The sequence below is a fragment of the Prorops nasuta genome, unplaced genomic scaffold, assembly GCF_024137725.1.
Source record: "Prorops nasuta isolate Cenicafe-Biocafe unplaced genomic scaffold, Cenicafe_Pnas_1.2 PNAS00020, whole genome shotgun sequence".
NCBI classification, from domain to species: Eukaryota; Metazoa; Arthropoda; class Insecta; order Hymenoptera; family Bethylidae; genus Prorops; species Prorops nasuta.
This window is the reverse complement of record NW_027116817.1, coordinates 356715-379855: the sequence shown is the minus strand read 5'-3', so window position 1 is coordinate 379855 and position 23141 is coordinate 356715. Positions and strand designations below refer to the sequence as shown.

General features: G+C 38.5%; 3 protein-coding genes across 3 annotated transcripts; all 3 read left to right on the top strand.

Annotated features, from left to right (window-relative positions):
• Positions 1 to 5103: 5103 nt before the first annotated feature.
• On the top strand, positions 5104 to 7386 carry LOC136780743 (uncharacterized). Its single transcript, XM_066739297.1, has 4 exons — positions 5104 to 5138; positions 5191 to 5296; positions 5546 to 5679; positions 5724 to 7386. The coding sequence occupies exons 1-4, from the start codon at positions 5104 to 5106 to the stop codon at positions 7384 to 7386; spliced, it is 1938 nt and encodes a 645-aa protein (XP_066595394.1).
• Positions 7387 to 7435: 49 nt separating this feature from the next.
• LOC136780742 (uncharacterized) lies at positions 7436 to 9148 on the top strand. The gene is made up of 2 exons (XM_066739295.1): positions 7436 to 7495; positions 7541 to 9148. The coding sequence occupies exons 1-2, from the start codon at positions 7436 to 7438 to the stop codon at positions 9146 to 9148; spliced, it is 1668 nt and encodes a 555-aa protein (XP_066595392.1).
• A 38-nt stretch (positions 9149 to 9186) lies between these two features.
• Positions 9187 to 10791, top strand: LOC136780741 (uncharacterized). The gene is made up of 3 exons (XM_066739294.1): positions 9187 to 9950; positions 10047 to 10341; positions 10570 to 10791. Exons 1-3 carry the CDS (start codon positions 9187 to 9189, stop codon positions 10789 to 10791), a joined length of 1281 nt encoding a protein of 426 aa, XP_066595391.1.
• Positions 10792 to 23141: the final 12350 nt, after the last annotated feature.

Here is a 23141-nt window from a genome sequence, read left to right as displayed (position 1 = left end):
TATCACAAGGAGAAATTGGTCAAGACAGGCCCATAGCCTTTGCTTCGCGCGTCCTAAACAAAGCCGAGCAAAATTACTCTACTACAGAAAAGGAAATGGCAGCCACAGTGTTTGCCCTCAAAACTTTCAGACCTTATCTGTATGGTAGGCCGTTTATACTTTACACCGACCATCGACCTTTAGCTTGGGTACAAAATATGAACGACCCCACGTCGCGTGTAATGAGATGGAGAGAGAGGCTCAAAGATTTCGACTTCAAAATAGTCTATAAATCCGGCAAAAATAATACTAACGCCGGCGCTTTATCTCGAAACCCCATCGAAACAGCAGAAGTATACTGGAATTCCTCCAAGAAAACCTCTGGACAATCTACTTCTGGGCAACTAACATCATCTTCAACCAGAACTAGCAATGGAACGACTAGAAGAGTTCCTGCGCAAGGAGTAGCGCCTTTACCTAGGCCTGATCAACCCAAGGAAGGGGCGTCAGCTACATTAAAAACGCAACCTGGAACTTCTTCGACCTCGGCACCAAAAACTGGAACTGTATCTAAGAAGAAAGTCGTCCTGAATGTTCCACCCAGGAAACCTGCTGCAAAGACGGATACCACCAAACCTAAATCCATTTTAAAATCGGCAAAACCCAGCGTCAACAAAGACCCCGATTATAAAGCCTCCTCCTACTCACAACAATAAATTTCGCGGGGAAAATCAGATGCTAATTCTAGCGAACCAAGAGATTGGTCTCGCTATCAATTAAGGGAAAGAAACAAAATCCCAAAAACTCTTAAGGGTCTAGAATCAGAATCCTATCAAAATAAAACAATCGATAGTGAATTAGAAACGACTATCGAACCAAGCTCGGAAAGGTCAATCGCTCAAGATTCTGACAGCACCGTAGAAACGCGTCCGAATACCACGAGTAATTCACAATTAAATAACAGCGAAATCACGATGGACCGAGATACAATCTCGCGAAACGATTTAATCGACCCCAAACAACCTCAGAAGTCAAGTGAATCGCCAATCATTAACACAAGAAACGAGGCCGGACTACCTTCCAGTACTCCCCTACGCAGAATCACCAAATCAAACTAATTAATTAGACCTAATGAGACTACTATTGCCCCTTCTACCAATGCCCTGTTCACGCCAGGGACAGAAAATGATACTGATAATTTTGCAGATTCATCTACCGAGACGATCAAAGAAACGATTACTCATAAAGAGGATGATTATTCTTCATGTCCAGAACTATATAATTCTAGGACTAATCCATTTGCATATCTCCAAGACTCTCCCAGCTACTTCCACGAAGAGTCAGCTGACGCGTCATCGATCTCTAGCTGTGCTTCGTATAACTCGGAGAATGACGCAAGAAAAGAATTAGGTGATCCGGAACTCAACAATTTAAAGAAAAACAATCATATCAAGAGATAACTTAACCATGAGAAAGGACCATATAATATATTTAATTAGAACCAACGGGTCACTATTAAATTCGATAGGAATTCCCAAAATAAAGCAAACAAACTATCCCATCGGCACAGTCACTGTACAAGGGAAAGGTATTTTTAAAGTCATATATGTTTCTATACTTGACATCTCTACAAATGTCCCTAACGAAACTGACCTACGTATTGCTTTCTCCGCTTTAAAAACTGAAATGGTTAACAATAATCTCTTCTCTGCCAGAATATCGAACTATCAAGAAAGATTTGGTATCACTACTTGGAACAGAATGATAACTTTATTAAAAAATGGCATGCAAGATAGCGACATAATAATCACTGTTTGCCAAGAATTAATCACTATACCGTCACTCGAAGATAGAGACGAAATTATGAAAGAAAATCACTCGTCATCCTTGGGAGAACACAAGGGAATGGTTAAAACCTATGCCAGGATAAGGAAAAATTATTTTTGGAATAATATGAAGGCCGACATCGAAGACTTCGTCAGAACCTGTGAGGTTTGTCAACGAAAAAAATTGGTCCGAATAAAAACAAAACAACCAATGATACTCACAGATACTCCCATGGAACCTTTCGATACAATTGCCATGGACATAGTAGGACCCTTCGAAATTTCTGAAAAAGGAAATCAATATATACTAACTATGCAAGACCCATTAACCAAATACAGCCTCGCCATCCCTCTATCCAGAGCCACTGCTGACGATATAGCCAACGCACTATTGGAACATTTAATCCTCAAGTTTGGCTGCCCAAAGATTATCCTAACCGATCAAGGTACAAATTTTGTAGGGAAAATCATGAAAAGCATGACAAAATCTTTGCAAATTGAACAAATTAGGACCACGGCCTTTCACCCTCAATCCAACGGATGTCTCGAAAGAAGTCACCAAGTATTGGTTGACTACCTCAAGAGCTACACCAACAGGAAAGACTGGGACAAGTGGATAACCACTGCCGTATTCAATTACAATACCAGTAAGCACGAAGCCACTGGATATACTCCCATTGAGTTAGCCTTTGGTAAACCTGCACGAATCCCTTCCAAATTTCCTTCCTTGGATAATGCAATTACCATGGACGAGTATACGCAAAATCGAAAAAACCGTTATCTTGAAACGCTAAACGACGCTCGTACGCGCCTCGAGAGGTCTAAATTAAAATCGAAAGAAAGGTATGACAAAAACGTAAACCCCGTCGTATTCGAACCGGGACAGCACGTCTACCTTACAAACAATATCAAGCATGGTAAACTGGATGATAATTATAAGGGACCTTATCTCATAACTAAAGTCATTCCAGAATGTAATAATTTAGAAATAGAAATGTCTAAGAATAAGATAAAAATCGTTCATTGCGATAGAGTTAAGTTAGCCTTTACTAAGTAGCATGACTTTTTCAGATGACAATGTACCACGCAGTTCTCGTCACGCTGACGCTGTGTGCGATAAGATCATGCTCAGGTTTCATCGCCTTCGACTGTGGAACGCCAATTACAGAAATAAGTAATTTCAATGCAATAGAATTAGAAGAATGCGTGGAACCTATTCCGAAACCCAAGGTCACCCAAACTAAAATCCAACTCCTACAGTCCCAAAATTTCCATTCGATACCTGTCAAACAATGCAAAATTGAAGTGAAAAGATTAATTTATCATTGTGGAATGCACTCCTACATTTCCATGGTAAATTTAGGACTCGCGGAATACATAGAGGATACCTCTCGCGAAGCTTGTCTAAAAATATTTCATACCAACATGTATAACGGGAAAAACATTATTTTCAACCAAATACCAATTAACGGAACTACTTCTCGTGCCGTGACGTTCGCCGGATCTGTGACTAACGAAGGCACTTGCCAAGGCGAAAGATATTCGGATTACTACGGGTCTTGGAATAACGTCAACGTCACCGGAGTAATTAAATTCACGATATTAGAATATGATGCTCAGATCAATTTATTGACGAATCAAATCGTACTACGCTCTGGAGTTCGTTGCACTTATCTAGAAGGCCACTGCCTAGACACAGAAGGCGGTAATACTTACTGGGACGTAATTCAAACGGACCAATGCAAATTCTCGTACTACAACGTGCTTTATGAGGGGCCCGCGGAAAACATTAGGGGAGACACACTAGAAAAACTAGGCCAAGAAATCTATTCAGTTGCTATAGGGGATACTTCCTTTGCCCTAGCCGTCAGTACCTACCAAATGGTATGCGGATATAAAATACAGAAAACCGAACACCCTACTCTATTTATTATAGACGATAAGAACGGTAAATTCTTTACTAAAAGGACTTCTCTAGCCACGCGAGATATGGACATTCTGTCATATGTGAATTCTAAAATAGTCTACGTCGAAAAGAAAATGAGAAACCAGATCGCGAAATTGTATAATCTACTCATGGTAGAACAATGTAAAATTAAAATTGAACTCCTTAAAACTCAATTAGGCTATCAACCTCAGGATCCTGCTTATTTCGCGTATTTATTTATGAAAAAATTTGGTTACACGTCAATTAGAACCGGAGACACTATTCGCATTGTCAAATGTTTACCGGTAGAAGTAAGTCTATGCGAAACTACTGAGTGTTATAATCAGCTACCAGTCTTCAAGGGCAATGACAGTTACTTCATGACCCCCATAACAAAAATATTACTTAAAAATGGAGATCATACCGAATGCAATAAAATTCTCGCATCTACCTATCTTATCAATAACACGTGGCTCGATTTTACGCCGCAAGTCAGTAGGGCTATCCCCCCTATGAAATTAACTGCGTTGCCCTCTCCAAATTTCACATACGAATCGCCTCATAACTTGGCCGCGAGTGGAATTTATTCCAACCAAGACATACTAAGACTACATGAAAATATTGTGTTTCCGATGGAAAAACCCGCCATAATTCATACTATATCTCGCGAAGCCACAGGGCACAATGACGGGAATCATAACCTACGAATCAATAGTCTGCTAGATGAGGCAACACTCCAGAGCCAAATAAAAAAATCATGGGACAAGTTCTTTAATTTTCTAAACTCAATCGGAAATATTAGTGCCGCATTATTAGGAATCTTCGTAATAATTAAAGCAATAAAATTCGTATTAGATGCTCTAATAAATGGATACGCTATCCATTCTGTGGTAGGATGGAGCGTTTGGTTACTCGCCGCCATATGGAATACCTTAGCTAATTTTGTAATACATACTAAATCAAGAAAACCAAATTCGGACGTAGAGAACCCCGTGGAAAACGAACAGGGAAATAGGACGTACGCTATCCCTATCGCCCCCTCCACTAAACCAAAGCGCAACGAGTCCTTTAAACCTATTTCCCATGACCTACCTCAGCCGATTCCTCGTCAAGAGATGCCTCACCTTAACCCACCTATTTCTCAAGACCTGTACCCTAGATTATAAATTTAAGCGCATCATAAACATTTTATATAAATGTAAGCAAATCAAAGCGAGCCTTCGCTTCTAGCCTACTGTATGTAAGCTTAATAACTTTTAAGCCACTCGACACAGGTCGACATACCAATACATTATAATCAAACCATGTAATCATTCTAGAATTAAGTTATGGACTACAGCATTGTGGCTTATGGGATTAACATCTTAAACAATGATCGAGGACGATCTATCTCTAAGGAGGGAAGTGTTACGTCCCTAACCAATTAATCCCTAAAAATTAAAATTATTTTATTAAAAGAAATAGGATAATTGAATGTGATCCCATATGCCAGAATCTACAGGCACCGTCGCCGGGACCTTATCTTTACCTACGTTTGCATCTTGCATCGTGCGACTGTAAGTCCGTGAGAGAATTCTACCTCCCACTCACTCTAAGATGCTTTAATTTTTATTGGTCAAAGATAGGATGAATTCATTTTATAAATGTTTTGATTGGCTTAGCCATCTCCCTGGATCACGATCCAGAACCCGTCGTCGACTAATTCGATTAGCTTTTAAGACAGTGCTAATTGTACCTTCAACTAGAACATTCTTGGAAGACTCTCTTATATTTGTTACAGTTAATAAATAAAAACCATTAAAAATCATCGAAGTCTGCTCAACTAAGTGTTATCCCTCAATACAAAAATCCTCCATCGAATTTCCTACAACTACTACCAGCTGGTAGGCAGCGGACATTGGAGCCCACAACAAAAACTGTTCTTGAGTTTACCACACAACTCAGGACGTAACAAATGATACATCGATCGAAGTAATAAATGCGTGGATTAGCAAGATAGAACCTTTGTATGATACGTACCTGAATATACAAACGCAAATAGAATGTGTTCTCACGGATGAAACGGAGATAAGAGCGCGTCAAGCCGAATTTACAATATTTGAAGCGGCTTATTTTGATTTAATTGGAAAGGCGAAACAGTATATAAACCAGAGGGAGGTAGCGAGTATCCAAGCGTCGCTTCCCGCTAACAATGGTAGCGGTGTCTCGAGCGCAGGCAATGATTCGCGTAATGCTTTTTTGAGATTGCCTACGATCACCCTGCCTACGTTCGAAGGCTCGTATGAAAAATGGTTGCAGTTTCGGGACAGTTTTAGGTCAATTATACACGAAAATGTAAACCTATCGGACATTGATAAGTTCCACTATCTATGTGCCGCGGTGAAGGGTGATGCGTCCAGAGCCATTCAATCTTTTAGCATAAACAGCGAGAATTATACTTTAGCCTGGGAAGCATTAACCAGGAGATTTGAGGATAAACGACTCATTATCCACGATCATTTAAAAGCCTTCTTCAATGTACCAGCTATAGGCAGGCAAACAAGTGAGGGCCTACAGGAGCTTTATGACGACGCGGCTAACCATCTCTCATCGCTGAGAAATTTGGGCGAATCTGTGCAGCACTGGGACACCTTGATCATATACACCATTGCTTCCAAATTGGACCCACAGACGCGATCGGACTGGGAGGAAAAACACGCCAAACTGACATCACCGAAATGGTCGGAGCTATCAAATTTTATGATGGAGCAATGCCGTCTCATAAAAACGAAAAGTGAATGTCAAGCAACGACGAATAATAACCAAAGACAAACGGGAAGGATGAATACGAAGTCCAAGGGTCCCACGGCAAGTCACGTAGCTACCACCAAGCAATCATGCGCCTGCTGCAGGGGGACGCATGCCATCCATACATGCGAGAAATTTGCCAAGCTGCCGATAGCTGGGAGATTGGCTCTAATTAGGGAAACGAAAGGGTGCTTTAATTGCCTGAGAACTGGGAACACCAGTAAGCAATGCAAGGCAGGCGATTGTCGAAGATGTGGCAAGCGTCACAATACAATGCTGCATCTGGAGACAACGGATTCATCGGATTACAGGTCAAAGGATCAAGACAAGAGACAAGCTGCGCCGGACCGACATACACAGGAAGGGTCATCAAAAGAGGCGGTTATATCCGCCAAATGCTCATACAAGAGGGGATCGCATGTCTTTTTATCCACTGCGATTGTGCACGTTGCGAGTGCATCAGGCAGCCAATTGGAGTGTAGGATGCTGTTGGATAACGGATCTCAACCGAATTTTATCACTCAAGCAACATGCGATAAGCTGAAGCTAAAACCAAACAGGGTACAGATACCTGTGGCGGGCATCGCAAGGATGTCAACAGACATTCAACATCAGGTAGAAGTAAAAATAAGGTCCCGCACGGGGATTTTTGAGGCATCAATCGAATGCTTAATCATCCCAGAAATCACGGAGGAACTTCCGAGCATTCCAGTAAGCAAAGAGATGTTAAGGATACCGGATGACATTGTCTTAGCCGATCCAGATTTTAATGAGACAAGAAGAGTAGATATTCTACTAGGCGGAGCCTTTTTCTGGGACATTATGTGCATAGGACAGATCAGGCTGCTACAAGGTCAACCTTCTTAAAAAAAAACGGTTAGGATGGATAATAGTGGGTAGGCTCAACCCCAATACGATGGCACATCGGGAGAATTTAAGGAGCCATGTCGTAGTGGAGGCTAAGCTGGAGGCAGACGTTCGACGATTTTGGGAATTGGAACAAGGAGTTTTAGACGCGTAGGGAACCTGGTCGGAACAGGAACGCGCATGCGAGGAGTTGTTCACCCGGACTACATGCCGAGACAAGGAAGGCAGGTTCATCGTAAGGATACCTATGAGAGAGAATTTCGGTCAACTGGGTAGCACATACGTAACAGCAGAAAAGAGATTAAGAGCTCTGCGATCAAGGCTCCAAAAGGATGCTATTCTAAAGGAGCAATATACAGCATTTATGGCTGAGTACAAGATTTTGGGTCATATGATTGATGCGCGCGACTCAGATCCATTACCAAGAGGCCAATATCATCACTTACCTCAACATGCAGTCATGAAAGAAAGCAGCACCACGACTAAATTGAGGTTCGTTTTCGATGCGTCGTGCAAATCTGATAGCGGAATATTACTGAACGAGGTGCAAATGGTTGGGCCTACGGTTCAACAAGATTTAGTTACGATAATGTGCCGTTTCCGAAAGCACCAGTTTGTCATGTCGGCTGACATTGAGAAAATGTATCGCCAGATCTTGATTGCCAAGGATCAACGGTATTTACAGTGCGTACTATGGGACGATGGAGAGACAAAGGAGATTGGGACTTATATTCTGAACACCGTCACATACGGAACTGCATCGGCATCGTTTTTGGCAACGCGATGCTTGAAGGAAATAGGCGTGCAGAGCACGCGGGATTATCCCGAGGCTTCAAGAGTAATCCAAGAAGATTTTTACATGGATGATTTGCTAACGGGAGCAAACACAATGGAAGAGGCGAACAAAATCGCCCAACAGGTTTCAGCGCTACTAACCGATTATGGCTTCATTTTAAGAAAATGGGTGGCTAACTATGCAATGATTCTACCCGAGGCATCGAATATTCCAGAAAGGCAATTGGGAATAGAAGATCATAAGGCATTAGGCATTTCTTGGATGCCTCAGCAAGACATGTTGAAGTACAGGGTCCGAATAAGGAAACGGATTAAAGTCCCAAAAAGAGCTATATTATCAACAATTGCCCAGATATTTGACCTGCTCGGACTACTGAGTCCAATCATAATAAAGGCGAAAATTCTAATGCAAAGGATGTGGCAAATGGATTTAGAATGGGATGAGATAGTACCGCCTTACATATACTCGGCATGGCAGATTTTTATTGACAAGCTACCAGGAATCGAGGATCTGCGTGTGCCGAAGTGCATTTTTATTCAGGCTTGCATCTACTGGTCATTACACGGATTCTGTGATTCATCTGAGGTTGTATATGGAGCCTGCTTTTATGTCTGTAGCCATAATTCCCAAGAAAGAACCAATAGGTTGGTATGCTCCAAAACCAGGGTGGCACCAATAAAATGCCTGAGTCTGCCAAGGTTGGAGCTTTGCGGGGCACTTCTGCTAGCGGAGTTGATGCATAAAGTCAAATTATCATTAAATATTCCCAGCTGCGAAGAATTTTATTGGACGGATTCGGAGATAGTCCTGGCTTGGTTGGGGAAACCAGCGAACACTTGGAAAACTTTCGTCACTAACCGAATAGCTAGGATACAGGAGCTCACTCACGTTGAGTCATGGCATCATGTGCCATCGAAGGAAAATCCAGCCGACTTGCTGTCAAGGGTGCGTATGCCGACCGAATAAAGGATAATGCGATATGGTGGTGTGGTCCCACGTGGTTGATGAAAGAACCAACGGATTGGCCTATTGAAAGGCCCCGATCGCTACAAGGGGAATTGCCCGAAGCTAAGGTGGCTGGGAAATTATCAGCTCTGACTACCACAACGAATGAATTCGACCTTTTCGAGAGATATTCTTCCTTTAGTAAATTGCAAAGAATAACTGCGTGGATATTAAGGTATTATCGTAACTCAAAGGATTACGCGCAACGTGTGTTCGGCGAGCACTTGACGCCAAGGGAATTGGAAAGAGCTATCTGCGTGATGATCAAGGTCATACAATCCAGTGAGTTTGGCCAAGAGTTGCAGTATTTAGGAAAGAACGAGCGTGTCGCCATGAATAGTAGAATTAGAAATTTAAACCCTTTTATAGACGAAAACGGTTTACTCAAGGTGGGCGGACGATTAAAGCACGCAAAACTGTCATACGACGCTACTTTCCCTATACTATTGCCAAAAAACCACAGCTTCACAAACCTGCTGATTATAAATGAGCATAACAGGCTGAATCATGCCGGAGTCATGGTAGTCCTGAATTCTCTAAGGCAAAACTATTGGCCTATACACGGTAGGAGCACCGTAGAAAAAATGATTAGCAAATGCGTGTCTTGCTTTAAGACTAAGCCTAGCGCATTTAATCCTCCTATGGGGAACCTTCCAAGCGATCGAGTAACACCGAGCAGGGCGTTTGAGACTTGCGGCGTGGACTATGCGGGTCCAATTTTTATTAAGGACGGCAAACTAAGGAATCGTAGCTTAGTAAAGTCGTACCTATGTATTTTCATTTGTTTTAGTACGAAAGCGATACATATCTAGTTGGCTGGTGATATCACCACTTAGTCTTTTTTGAATTGTTTGCGTAGATTTATCAGTCGAAGAGGCTTATGTAGACATATTTACTCAGATAATGGCAGCAATTTCGTAGGCCCAAAAAATGAGTTAGCTGAACTCGGGTTTTTATTGACGGAAACCACCCATGTACACGAGATCTGGAGATCCTTGAGCAATGAACTGATAAACTGGACGTTTATACCTCCCCATGCACCTAATTTCGGAGGACTGTGGGAAAGGGCTGTAAAGTCGGTGAAATCTCAATTGAAAGTTATGATAGGTCGAGTAAATTTAACCTTTGAGGAGATCAGCACTGTATTGGCAGAGGTAGAAGCTTGCTTAAATTCCAGGCATCTTTCCCCTTTATCTGATGATCCGAGAGACATCAGGGCCTTGACACCTGGACATTTTTTAATAGGCCAACCACTAAAGGCCTTGCCGAGCTTAGATATTACCGAAATAAAGGAAGGACGATTGGATCGTTTTCAGCGCCGGCAGCAGATATATCAAAAATTTTGGAAGCGTTGAAGTTTTGAATATCTTAACCAATTGCAGGTACGCGCTAAAGGCTCAAGGGAATTTTTAAAATTAGAACCAAATATGATGGTTCTGGTTAAGGAAGACAATTTACCACCCTTGCAATGGGCATTGGGCAGGATTCAGGAAGTCCATCCAGGAAGTGACGGAATAGCCAGGGTGGCCACAGTACTCACAAGCAAGGGGCAGATCAAGAGAGCGGCAGTTAAATTGTGTCCATTACCTATGGAAAACGTCTAGCAAGTTTCCCTTTTGTTGGACATTATTTCAGATTGAAATACGGATATTTCAAGGCGGGCGGCGTTATGTGAGATGGTAATCAAATTGCGCGCCGAGGATCGGCCAATGGTATCGACGCGATGTTGGCAAAATTAGCAATTACCAAGAAGTCAGTCTTGATCGCTTGTTCAGTGTATTGTAGTAGCTAGAACTAAGAGCTTTACGTCTTTCCAAGGACCTTTGTAACATAAAATTCTTTTGAATTGTAAGGAAACGTGACAAAATATATACAGTAAAGAAAACAGTACATCAGGCATTTTAATAATCATTATAACAAAGAAGTCCAATACGGTGAATCCTCACCGTCAAAGAGAGCCACGGTGTAGATTACGAAGGAAGTAAATGTTTTAATTTTCTACACAACATATAATTTAAATAAAATATCGTAAAAATTAAAACAAATATATATTTTTGTATAATTCAATATAGTATTAATAACATATACAATTTTCAGATTTTTTGCATTTCATTTAGGTAGTCAAAAAAATTCCCGAAGAATACCTTGCAAAACCGGTCGATATACTAGACTACTACCTTAACCCTTTTCGGCCCAAATGACCACTTTTTTGGCAGGTTTTTCAAGCTTGAAAATATTGTTGAAAAAAAAATATTTGTAAATTAATGAACACATATTTTCGATGTATTTTTTTGCGCTCTTTCCGATGATTTTATTAAAATTTGTGTAAAAATTCATTGAAAATAGTTATGAACTAATTTTTACCAAAAAACGCAAAATTTTCTGCGTTGTACTTTCTAAAATGAATATTTACTTAGAGAAAACTGTCTGGGGATGGATTTTCACACAGATATATCGTGGCAGGAATGTCTAACCTTTCAGAATGTATTTTTTTTTGCTAAAATTCAAGATGGTGGCCCCAAAATGGCGGCCGAAAAGCGAAATTTAATATTAATGTTTCAAAAATTTTTAGGTTATAATACATCAACTTTAAGAAAAATTGTTACAGAATAAAATGTGTATATAATGAACCTAAAAATGCGTCAAAATTTTTTCAGCATTTTCGGAGAAATTTTCAATTTATTTTTTATTCAAGTTATTAACAAACTCGCCGTTTAAGTCATGAACGCCTCGAATCTTCGTGAAAATTAGTATATACTGGTTTTTGAGGTTGCTGATTATTAATCTGTGGTAAAAAAATTAAAATGGCGAATTTAACGTAGCATCTAATCGGCTACGTTCGCCATTTTAATTTTTTTACCACAGATTAATAATCAGCAACCTCAAAAACCAGTATATACTAATTTTCACGAAGATTCGAGGCGTTCATGACTTAAACGGCGAGTTTGTTAATAACTTGAATAAAAAATAAATTAATAATTTCTCCGAAAATGATGAAAAAATTTTGACGCATTTTTAGGTTCATTATATACACATTTTATTCTGTAACAATTTTTCTTAAAGTTGATGTATTATAACCTAAAAATTTTTGAAACTTTAATATTAAATTTCGCTTTTCGGCCGCCATTTTGGGGCCACCATCTTGAATTTTAGCAAAAAAAAATACATTCTGAAAGGTTAGACATTCCTGCCACGATATATCTGTGTGAAAATCCATCCCCAGACAGTTTTCTCTAAGTAAATATTCATTTTAGAAAGTACAACGCAGAAAATTTTGCGTTTTTTGGTAAAAATTAGTTTATAACTTTTTTAAATGAATTTTTACACAAATTTGAATAAAATCATCGCAAAGAGCGCAAAAAAATACATCTTAAACATGTCTTCATTAATTTACAAACATTTTTTTTCAACAATATTTTCAAGCTTGAAAAATGTGCCAAAAAAGTGGTCATTTGGGCCGAAAAGGGTTAAGGGAGTCGCGAACCGTCACGAAATGCGTACTGTTCTATTAAGATTTTAATGGGCTAGAAGACTGTGTAGGTGAAAAAAAATTTTTTAAATTTCCTGCTTTCTCAAAAATTCATCCCAAAGTTAGAAAACATCAGTTCATCTATCTATGTCGAATTCTGTTTACTTCTCAATCAAAAAAAGGCATTAAGGGAGTCGCGAACCCTCACGAAATGTATACTGTTTTATTGGGAGTTTAACGGGCTAGTTGGCTAATGGGAAATACACCAAGTAATGCAATGGAACACTCAGTTTTTTAGGTCTAGAGTTTTTAGTTTCCTAAATTTATTCGCTGTATGCTCTATTACATACAAAATATTGAAATCTTGAATTATTTTCATATTTACAATATGTACATGATTTTATAATAATTTTGATTAACTATTTGATTTATATTTTCAAATTTTAACCCACACTCACCTGCAAGGCCTTCGCTCTCAAGGATTTACTTAGAAATTTATCCCTTTTTCGACCTTTTTCTTAACTGTTACCCTCGATATCAACTTTAAATTATGGCTCTTTCTCTGGCAAATTAGTGCCATTTATATTTTCTTTTTATTAACAGAAACTAGGAAATATGTCTATTAATAGAATAGGACCCTTAACTTCTTAGATATTATAGTCCCAATTTCTCAAATTTATTTACTATATACTCTTTCGCCATGCATAAGAACAAATTGTGTTAAATTATTTTCATCAGTATATTAATGTTTACATAAACTTTTTGATAACTATCATATACATTTTGAAGGGATAATAAGCTGTAAAGCTTTGAATTTACATAATATTGATGGAAAGTTAATCAATTTTTTACATTTGTGAGGGGCTGGTCTTACACATGAAAATTTCATTGTACTAGTTTCTGTGCAGAAATTATAGTCTTCCAATACAGTTATAATGTTACTACACTTGAACACAAAAGGTAATAATGCAAGCTGAATAAGAAATAAAAAGAATGCAGTGTGTATTTTGTCCATAGATATTGAAAGTTGAATGCTTAGCAGCTTTTGGTTTTACGTATTACATATTATATATAATATGTTTTTTGACAACCGTTACACTGATTATACATTGTTCTCTAAGATTATTTATTATCAAATCAAAGATGCTTTTTCAGTCTACTCATGCAGCATGCATAATCAAAAATTCATTTTTACTATCTTTTAGTCAACTTGTAGCTACAATATTGTGGCTAATATCAGTGTCATCTAAAAATATGTGTTTGGAAAAATGTCCTATTTATGGAAAATACTTGTACATAACTGTGAAGTTTGTAAGAAATCCCTCAGGCAGTACAGCTACTAATAGGGAGGCTTGACCAAAAGTTATTTCAAGTGGTACGTAAGACAATTATGTAATAGATACATCTGTTAATTTACTTATTTATTCGAGGGTTTGACATTTTGAAATAATCTGATCTTATAATATTCCAACATGCCAAACCTTCGAATAAAGAAGTGAATGAACAGATGTTTTTATTACATAATTGTCTTACGTACCACTTTTCTTATATTCTGTTCAAGTCTCCCTATTAATACCTGCACCGCCTTAGGGATTTCTTACAAATATCACAGTTATGTACAATTATCTTCCGTAAATAGAAAATTATTTGAAGCACATATTGATAGTAGTAATTGTTCATTGCCTTTCGGCTTGACCACAAATTGTAAACATGGTATTCCAGGAGTTTGGCAATTCACAAAAATTGTAGAAAAACTTTATGATAAACCACTTGCATTGTACGAATAACTTTTTTTAAAGGAGACATTTGGAAAAGGGGTTTACAAAAATACATATTTTTACAGGTTACATATATAAGTATTACCTGCTACATTGAAATTTAATTAAAGAAAAATTTAATTGTAATAACAATGTAGAAGGAATTATCTGGGCATTATAACATCCTAATTACAACTGAAAATAGAATGTTGCAATGACCAGAAATCAAATTAACCAATTTTTAATAAAATAGAAAAATAGGTAATTATTTAAAAATTAGCATTTCTGCTGGTATACGGAAAAACCTTACCTTATATATTATCTCCTTCTTCCTTTTTGAAGAGTGTGATGAAATGCCGGTGAATTTGCACAAATTAAAATTTTTTAATAGGGCACTTACGTTCACTATAAGACATTCGATCACACACTGAATACGTCACTTTCAGTTTTCACGCAAATTGAACACATATATATGTCAAATAACATACATGAAGATGCATCATTGAACACACTTTTTACCGTAAAGAAAATGAGATTGCAATTGTTATGTATTAAGATATGATTTTCAAAGACTTTCAGGTAAAAGAATAGTTTTAGGAAACTCTCAAATTATATATGTTACAATAAGATAAATGTTGCAAGCTTGAAGCTCATGTTAGAACAGCATTTTCAATTCATTAAAATAATGAAGGAAAACTCTCGAGTTTAATATTAATAAGTTTAGAGATGTTCGAAAACAGTAATTTTCGGTATCCTCTGTGAGAAAAATAATTTATAAAAATTTTAAACTACGCGAAAAAAGATCGATGGGACATATTCTTTCTGATTGGCTGATACATCGTGCCAGTATTATTATGTCTATAGGTTTGTTTTTGTTACTTACACTTTCTACACTTTTTCATATTTCTGTCTTCATCCTTCGTATAAGTTGGAGCCGTAAAAAGTACATAAAGTGTCAAAAGTGTTGGCAACAAAAACAGACCTTATGAAATCATAGTATGTGGCGGGGAGAAGAAGAAAGATCATACATAAACACAGTGATGTCAGATCGAGGATGCGGGGACCCCCCACTATCCGTCCGTCCTCTACCCAACACACTGTGTTGAATAGAGAACGGACGATAGTGGGGGGTCCCAGTATCCTCGATCTAACATCACTGCACGAAGAGTCACCGAACAGTGATACACAAAGCCTAAAATACGACTGCAACAAATTGAAACAAATGTAAGTATTACATTATATATGAATATTATCATTTTCTATATGCCATCTAAACTTTCAGTATTTAGTTTTGTTCATTTCTGATGCATGCAGCACCAAATTACTCGTCTTGTAGTCGGATTTTAATCAAATACATGACAAAAATACTACTACAAGAGTATGAGTGTTATACGTAAGTGACTATTGCATTAGAATTAACTTCAATTTACGTATATTTTTGAATAGATTTTGCATGGATTGACACGTAATGATACAGGGCGTGTGAATAATAGTGTTGGAAGTTATCACAATAATCAAAAGATGGCATATTTGAAAAATATTAAAATTTCTTATTTTATTGTCGTTTTTTTTAACTAACAAACTTATTATATTTTTCAGATGTCAGACGAGGAGAAATATCCACCATTGGGGGCCGTTCGGCGAAGTAGCCGGAGGTCGGCTGGGGGAAGTGCCCCACCGCAGGCGGAACAAGTGCCGTCCCAGGCCCAGCAGGAGGTACCTGCTCCACCCGCGCCACCAGCGCCTCCCGCGCCACCCACGCCACCAGCGCCTCCCGCGCCTCTGGCGACAACCGCGCCACCAGCACTAGTAGGGGAAAATAGCCCACTGGCAGCACCTGCCCCCGATGTAAGTAAAATTGTTATATTATATATTTAATACTTAAATGATTTTTAAAGTAAATAATAATTCTGATTGTTTTCAGACGCGGGAAGATATTATACGCGAATATTTGCGTGAAAAACGGAGGGAGAAGAGGGGGCGGCGTGCTGCGAAAAAAGCAGCGGAGAGGCAGCTGCGAGGAGAAAGAGGAAGAAGAAGGGGCAGCGGCGTCAACCACAGCAACAACCGCAGCATCAACAACAACAATGGCAGCAACAACAAAGCCAACCGCAGCAACAACAGCAAATGTTGCAGCAACTGCCGCAAATTTTACAAATATCCACTCGACAACAGCACCCACTGCAACCGCAATTTGCATTGAACTGTTACAACGGAGTTCAGTAAATGCAAATTGCGGTTGCAACAGTGGTTGCTGTTGTCGAAAAAAAATAAATAAAAACACAAAAAAACAATAAAATTGTAAAAATAAAACAAAAACTTTTATAAAAACATATTTCAAAGATTTGTATTTACTGGGAAAGGGAAAATTATTTCATCTTATACGATGCGTGCATGCGTAGATTTTATAGACCTCAATATAGCATAATGCTTTGCAAATATTACCATGGTTTGTAGACATTCTATTCACTCTCCCTAACTTCCAAAATTTAAATTACGTGTAAACTATAGACTGCAAATAATAATTGTCATTTTATTAACATATATGTATTTTCATTAGGGAGGGGGGTCTCAATACGCTTTTTGGTTGGAAGTTTCTGAAATAATACTTTTTTTTTATAATACCAAGTGAAGAAACTTTTACATTACATGTTTTTATTAGTATAATAAAAATAAAGTGAGAAATAATAGTGAACTTAAAATTAACAATATTTATTACAATTTAACTGATTAATACAATATTAAAACGTATTATAAAGATGGAATGTATAACAAAATATATTATGGTTAAAGTTGGTGGTCTGCAGAAGCTTTAGGATAAGCTGATACATGAATATACATATCAGTATGTAAAAGAATATTCAAACTAAATATATAGAAACAGAAATATATGACAGATTGAAGTGATAAAAGAGAAATGATTGTGGCAACCCCGTTACCTGATTACCATTAAATACAAAATTGTCTGTGTATTAAAATATTATCTCTGCATACCATTATATGATATATATCTATATTTTTGCAACCGTTTACCCTATCCATCTTTTATTGCTGTAGCTATTTTCTACTTGCTTTTTGAAAATCCTGTGAAATGGAAATAAATAATAATATTATTAAATTTAAAAGTGAACTAATTGATTCAAATTTAGTCATTGATTTATACAGGGTGAGGCACTTAAGCCGCCCCAGAATATGGATGCAGAAAGGCGCGTATCTCTTCACATATAAAAGATATTCAATTTTTGCATAGAACCTTTCTGAAAGCAAATAACAAGAGGCTTCGAAAATATCCTATGGAAAAATTGAATATCTGTTATAGTTAAAGAGATACACCTCTTTCGGCATTCGTATTCTGGGGCGGCTTAAGTGTCTCACCCTGTATATATATAGTATATATATAACTTACCATATACGTAGTACTTTGTTTTCATATTGTAACTCATCTCAAAACCATGCGTAAGCTTATAAGTTATACAACTAATATATGAATATATATTATTGCGTAAGAGTATGCAGACAATTAGTATTCAAACGTACATATACAGCAGTTTATGACAAATTTAAATGAGAAAAAAGAATCAGTTAATTAATACAACCCTCTTTACTCATTAAAATTAGTCACAAAATGTTCTGTAAGTTAGAATATTTTTCCTGCGTACCTTAACATTATACAGGGTGGAACGTTAACGCCGCACTTCCTTTAAACGGGTTATTCCTGAGACTTTTCTAAGGAAAACGCCGTTGGCCGTTTTAAAATCTAGCCACTGGTTAAGGAGATATTAAAGATTAAATTTTGTATGCAATTATTGATTTTATATATGATTGCAGTAGTATTTGTATGTACGTGTGGCAAGTGCAAGTATAAGAGAGAAGTTGCTGCTATGACGTTTCACTCTCCCCTTTTATTGATTTTTTCGGAATCGTTGAGAAGTTGCTGCCGGTTAGCTGTTTTGCTTTTTTATTGATTAGCTGGAAATTTGGAGATTTAATTCGCGTTCTCGCGCAGAAACTAACGCGTACGCGCAATTTACCTACGGAGACTCTTGGTTAACTGTTATTGTGTGCGTCCCCATACCATTTAATTTCCAATGCCAAATAATTAATGGGCAAATCGAGATAATGTAAATTAAATTCTATGAGGATTGAACACTTTAAACCAAGACTATGCTCCAGTCAATGAGCGCTCAGTTGTGCATATCTGTCGTTCATTGACTGTAAGCGAGAGAAGGAAGCTATAGCCGAATTGTCGCGTCGTTGACGGTTAGCCTAATAAATGAAAAGATTGCGTAATCAAATTTTTATTTACCTGATTTTATGGAGCAACTTCAAGGATGGGCAGCATTGTAAATGTGCTCCATATGGCCACCTTCAGCATCAATGCACGCCCTTGCTCGTCGGAGAAGATTTGCTTGGACAGTGGCTACCATCTCAGGTGTGATCTCCGTGATAGCCACATCCAATCGCGCTGCTAGTTCTTCCTGATCCCGCATTAAATATCTTCCCGTATAGACCTTTTCTTTCAAGGCCCCCCAAAAGAAGAAATCTAATAGATTCAGATCAGGAGAGATCTAGCAGGCCAAGGGATGGGACCACCACGGCCGATCCATTTGTCGGGAAACTTGCGGTGCAGCACGCCTTTCGCAGTGGCCGTGTTATGCGGAGCTGCTCCGTCGTGCTGGAACCACATTTTCTGCCCGAATAACTGTCCAAGCAAATCTTCTCCGACGAGCAAGGGCGTGCATCGATGCTAAAGATGGCCATATGGAGCACATTTACAATGCTGTCCATCCTTGAAGTTGCTCCATAAAATCAGGTAAATAAACATTTGATTGCGCAATCTTTTCATTTATTAGGCTAACCGTCAACGACGCGACAATTAGCTATAGCTTCCGTCTCTCGCTTACAGTCAATGAACGACAGATATGCACAACTGAGCGCTCATTGACTGGAGCATAGTCTTGGTTTAAAGTGTTCAATCCTCATAGAATTTAATTTCCATTATCCCATTTGCCCATTAATTATTTGGCATCGGAAATTAAATGGTATGGGGACGCACACAATAACAGTTAACCAAAATTCTCCGTAGGTAAATTGCGCGTACGCGTTAGTTTCTGCATTAGAACGCGAATTAAATCTCAAAATTTCCAGCTAATCAATAAAAAAGCAAAACAGCTAACCGGCAGCAACTTCTCAACGATTCCGAAAAAATCAATAAAAGGGGAGAGTGAAACGCCATAGCAGCAACTTCTCTCTTATACTTGCACTTGCCACACATACATACCAATACTACTGCAATCATATGTAAAATCAATAATTGCATATAAAATTTAATCTTTAATATCTCCTTAACCAGTGGCTAGTTTTTAAAACGGCCAACGGCGTTTTCCTTAGAAAAGTCTCAGGAATAACCCGTTTAAAGGAAGTGCGGCGTTAACGTTCCACCCTGTATATTCACTAATTGCATCAATTTACCATGTCATTGCTGTAGCTAGTATTTTGCTGCTTTGTGGAATAACCTGCAAATTAGCCAAATTATAAACAATTTTATTTCACAGAAAAACTGGTTGAATTAATAATAGACACTGCAAAATATAATAAGTTACCTTCAAACTGGTGCTTCGCAATCTACAATTACATCACATCTATTTAGACTATGTAACTAAGTAATTTTCATAATCCATGATCCTTTTCGATTAGTTTCCTTTTATAAATTTGTATTTATCATTTGTACCTTTCATTGATCTTCCATATTGATGTCGTTTGCTGTATGTTTTAATACCTGTAGAAAATACAAAAGAAACACAAAGCATCATTGTTTTCATGTGTTAGTATTCAAAGTAAATAATATACTTATCTAATTTGTCTTTGGAACACTGTATTTCACATGTCTAATAATGAAAACTATAAATAACCACAATTAACTTCAGCTGTCAAATTGACATGTGATCTTTTCACTATAGCAATTTGGGTAAACACAACATATAGTATGGCAAATACAGATGTCTAACTAAACCTCGAATAAACTGCACTATTCTTGGTTACGTAAATGACGTCAGATGCGAAAAAGAAAGCTCAGACAATGACACCCGCTGCATCGTTTGGTGTGATGCGTGCGCGGGTAAAGTAATACGTGCTTTTCTATATTTCAGCATGTCAGAATACTGGAAAATTATTACTGTGGATTTTAGACATCTTAATAAATGGCGGGTCAGCGAAGATTTTCGAAATAACTAACCCTTTCACTCATAAATATGATTATATTCTGTCATTGCGCCGCTTTTGCCCACACGTACAAGCAGGTTTAGTCTGCTATCTGGCTGTGTGTTGGTGCTCGTAGGTGATGCTACACAACTTAGCGATCAGCGTCGACTGCTGCGAGCCACGCTTTCGTCAACCAATTCAAGTTTTTTGAGACTTGTAGATGATAATATGATTTGAGAAATTTATAGTAGCTGTCGGAAATGATATGGTAGCGCGGTACATCGCCGGATTTGCGCAAACCTAACCCTGAAATCTACAAATAATTATTTGTTGTTCCATTCCGCTACGCATTCACACCGACAGGCAGCATTAGCCAACCATCTTTCTGTGTGTAGGGGAGTTGGTTTTGGAAGCGGGGAGTGGTGGGGAGAGAGTGGGTACCCCTTCTAAAGCGAGAGAGCAAATAGGTCTGTCCTTGTCTAACGCACTGTGAAACTTCTCTGTCGGTAAAATAGTGTAAAACTTGTCTTTCAATAGCTAATTTAGTTTTTCAAAAAAATATTCCACATTTTTAGGTATATTTGTTTCTTCCTGGTCTCAAATTACTCATAAAACTTTTCTTTAGCGCGCTACAATGCCTAATTTTCAATTTTATTGTTACCAAAAAATTACAAGAATTTATGATTTTTATGAAAATTATTTTTTATAATTTTGAGAAACCGAGTTTGTAGCGCGCTTCAGCACAGTCAAAAGAGTAAATTTAATCTCTACAAAAAAGTTCATATTCCTAATAGTTTGGAAGATAAACTTGAATGAGTGTTTGAGCCGCTCAATGCATCCCCTTAAACCGTTATTCACCACTTCACAGTTTAGTGATTCGGCATTCGAGAACCAATGTTTATTTTGAGGTTTTTCCTTGTAAGCCCATTCTCCCGTGGAGAAGTCCACGACAACATGAGCATCTTGTAGGAAATCAAGTCCCAAAATAAAATCGCTCAACAAGGAAGGCATCCATAGTGTGTCAACTATAGTTGTCTTCCCCTGAAGAAATATCGGGATCTTGGCGGACTCAATTACTTTACATGTGTAATTGTTGCCAACGGTAACTCTTATGGGTTCTATTTTATTGGCTTGTATACCAATTGAATTAAACAATTCAATGGCTACTTTGCCTGCAAACGTGCATGAGGCTCCCGAGTCCACCAGCGCACGCAGCTTTTCCCCTTGTACGGTGATCGTGGTGTAGAATGCTAGTTTCCTAGATCTATCGCCAAACGTCGTAGTTACTATATCAGTAATATCACCGACCGGTAACTTATCGACCGATTGATCATCGTTCGAATTTTCGGTAGCAAGCAACCACTCGAGCGCTTGTGTCCTCTGAGTGTTTGTTTACATTCTCCGTCTCCAACATAACATGTTGGTCTGAGAAGTCGCGGGAGCGATAATTATGGTTAATATTCACACATTGCTGTACTGAATATTCGTCAACATAATTATCCGGGATTATATTATCTTGGTTTTCACCTAAGATTTTCGGTATTATGTTTTTCCGCTCTTGGAGTGTCGTAATATTCTCGGGAAATTTTACGAACTCCTCTTGGCGTTTTTTGAACAGCATTTAGGGCACTCCGCTGTAGAAACCCCTTTGCTGCCATATCGGTAACAGAACATTGTTCTCTGCTCTTTAGACGCACTCCAACCGTGCCCAGCTTTCCCGCAATTAAAGCAGGTAGCGCTCGGGCCCGGTTGTTTACGTTTTGAGCCCTGCCGGCTGTTATTGTTGCCAGCTGCCTTATCTAACGAAGGTTTTGACTTGGAACTGGTTCCTTATCGGTTCCTTGTTGATTTGAAGGCTTTCAAATGCTCTTCGTTATCATTCGAATCCTCCGTTGTTGATTCGTCGGTATCAGAGCTGGATATTTTATCCACTTCTAGGGCACGCACACCGTGTCGCCTAGACTCTCGGGATCTTCCATGACTGCAGGTATACGCCAACTCAGGAACTAAGCTTTCCTGAGGCGCGGCAGGTGGACGGTATTTTAATGACGGCCTATAAGCGGCTTCGAAATTGAGCGCCAACCGCTCGAATTCTCGATATGTCATGTACTTGTGTATAGCAATGCCTCTTCTATACACCGGTAGCATATTCTTGTGCGCGTTAGAGATTCGGCTCCAATCCGATCTTTCTCTGCCTATTTTCCGAATATACGACTGTATAGTCTGCAAATAGGCTCGCACAGGTTCGTTAGCACCCTGACTTCTTGTTAGAAGCTCAGTCTCCAGTTCTTCCTCCCATGTTTGTGATCTGAAATAAGACCTTAAGGCGTACTTAATGTCAGATCAGGTTGAGAATTCGTTATCCTCAAACCACATCCTCGCCACACCTGTTAGGATGTGGGGAAAGACGTCGACAAGATCGGAATCTCTTACCCTGAGAAGGTTCAGAACGGCATCGGTTCGAGAAATAAAACTCTCAACCGCCTCCGTTCCATCGCCCGCAAAGGTTAAGTTTGACCTCTGGAGA

Bases quoted from the DNA above. Each gene is read 5' to 3' on its own strand.
- LOC136780743 (XM_066739297.1), top strand. From the start codon at position 5,104: ATGATCGAGGACGATCTATCTCTAAGGAGGGAAGT. The intron at 5,139-5,190 runs GTTACGTCCCTA...TTTTATTAAAAG, and splicing joins CTATCTCTAAGGAGGGAAGT to AAATAGGATAATTGAATGTG. The intron at 5,680-5,723 runs GTAACAAATGAT...TGCGTGGATTAG, and splicing joins TTTACCACACAACTCAGGAC to CAAGATAGAACCTTTGTATG.
- LOC136780742 (XM_066739295.1), top strand. From the start codon at position 7,436: ATGGCACATCGGGAGAATTTAAGGAGCCATGTCGTAGTGGAGGCTAAG. The intron at 7,496-7,540 runs GTTCGACGATTT...TTAGACGCGTAG, and splicing joins AGGCTAAGCTGGAGGCAGAC to GGAACCTGGTCGGAACAGGA.
- LOC136780741 (XM_066739294.1), top strand. From the start codon at position 9,187: ATGAAAGAACCAACGGATTGGCCTATTGAAAGGCCCCGATCGCTACAA. The intron at 9,951-10,046 runs GTACCTATGTAT...TTGTTTGCGTAG, and splicing joins AATCGTAGCTTAGTAAAGTC to ATTTATCAGTCGAAGAGGCT. The intron at 10,342-10,569 runs GTAGAAGCTTGC...AACCAATTGCAG, and splicing joins TCAGCACTGTATTGGCAGAG to GTACGCGCTAAAGGCTCAAG.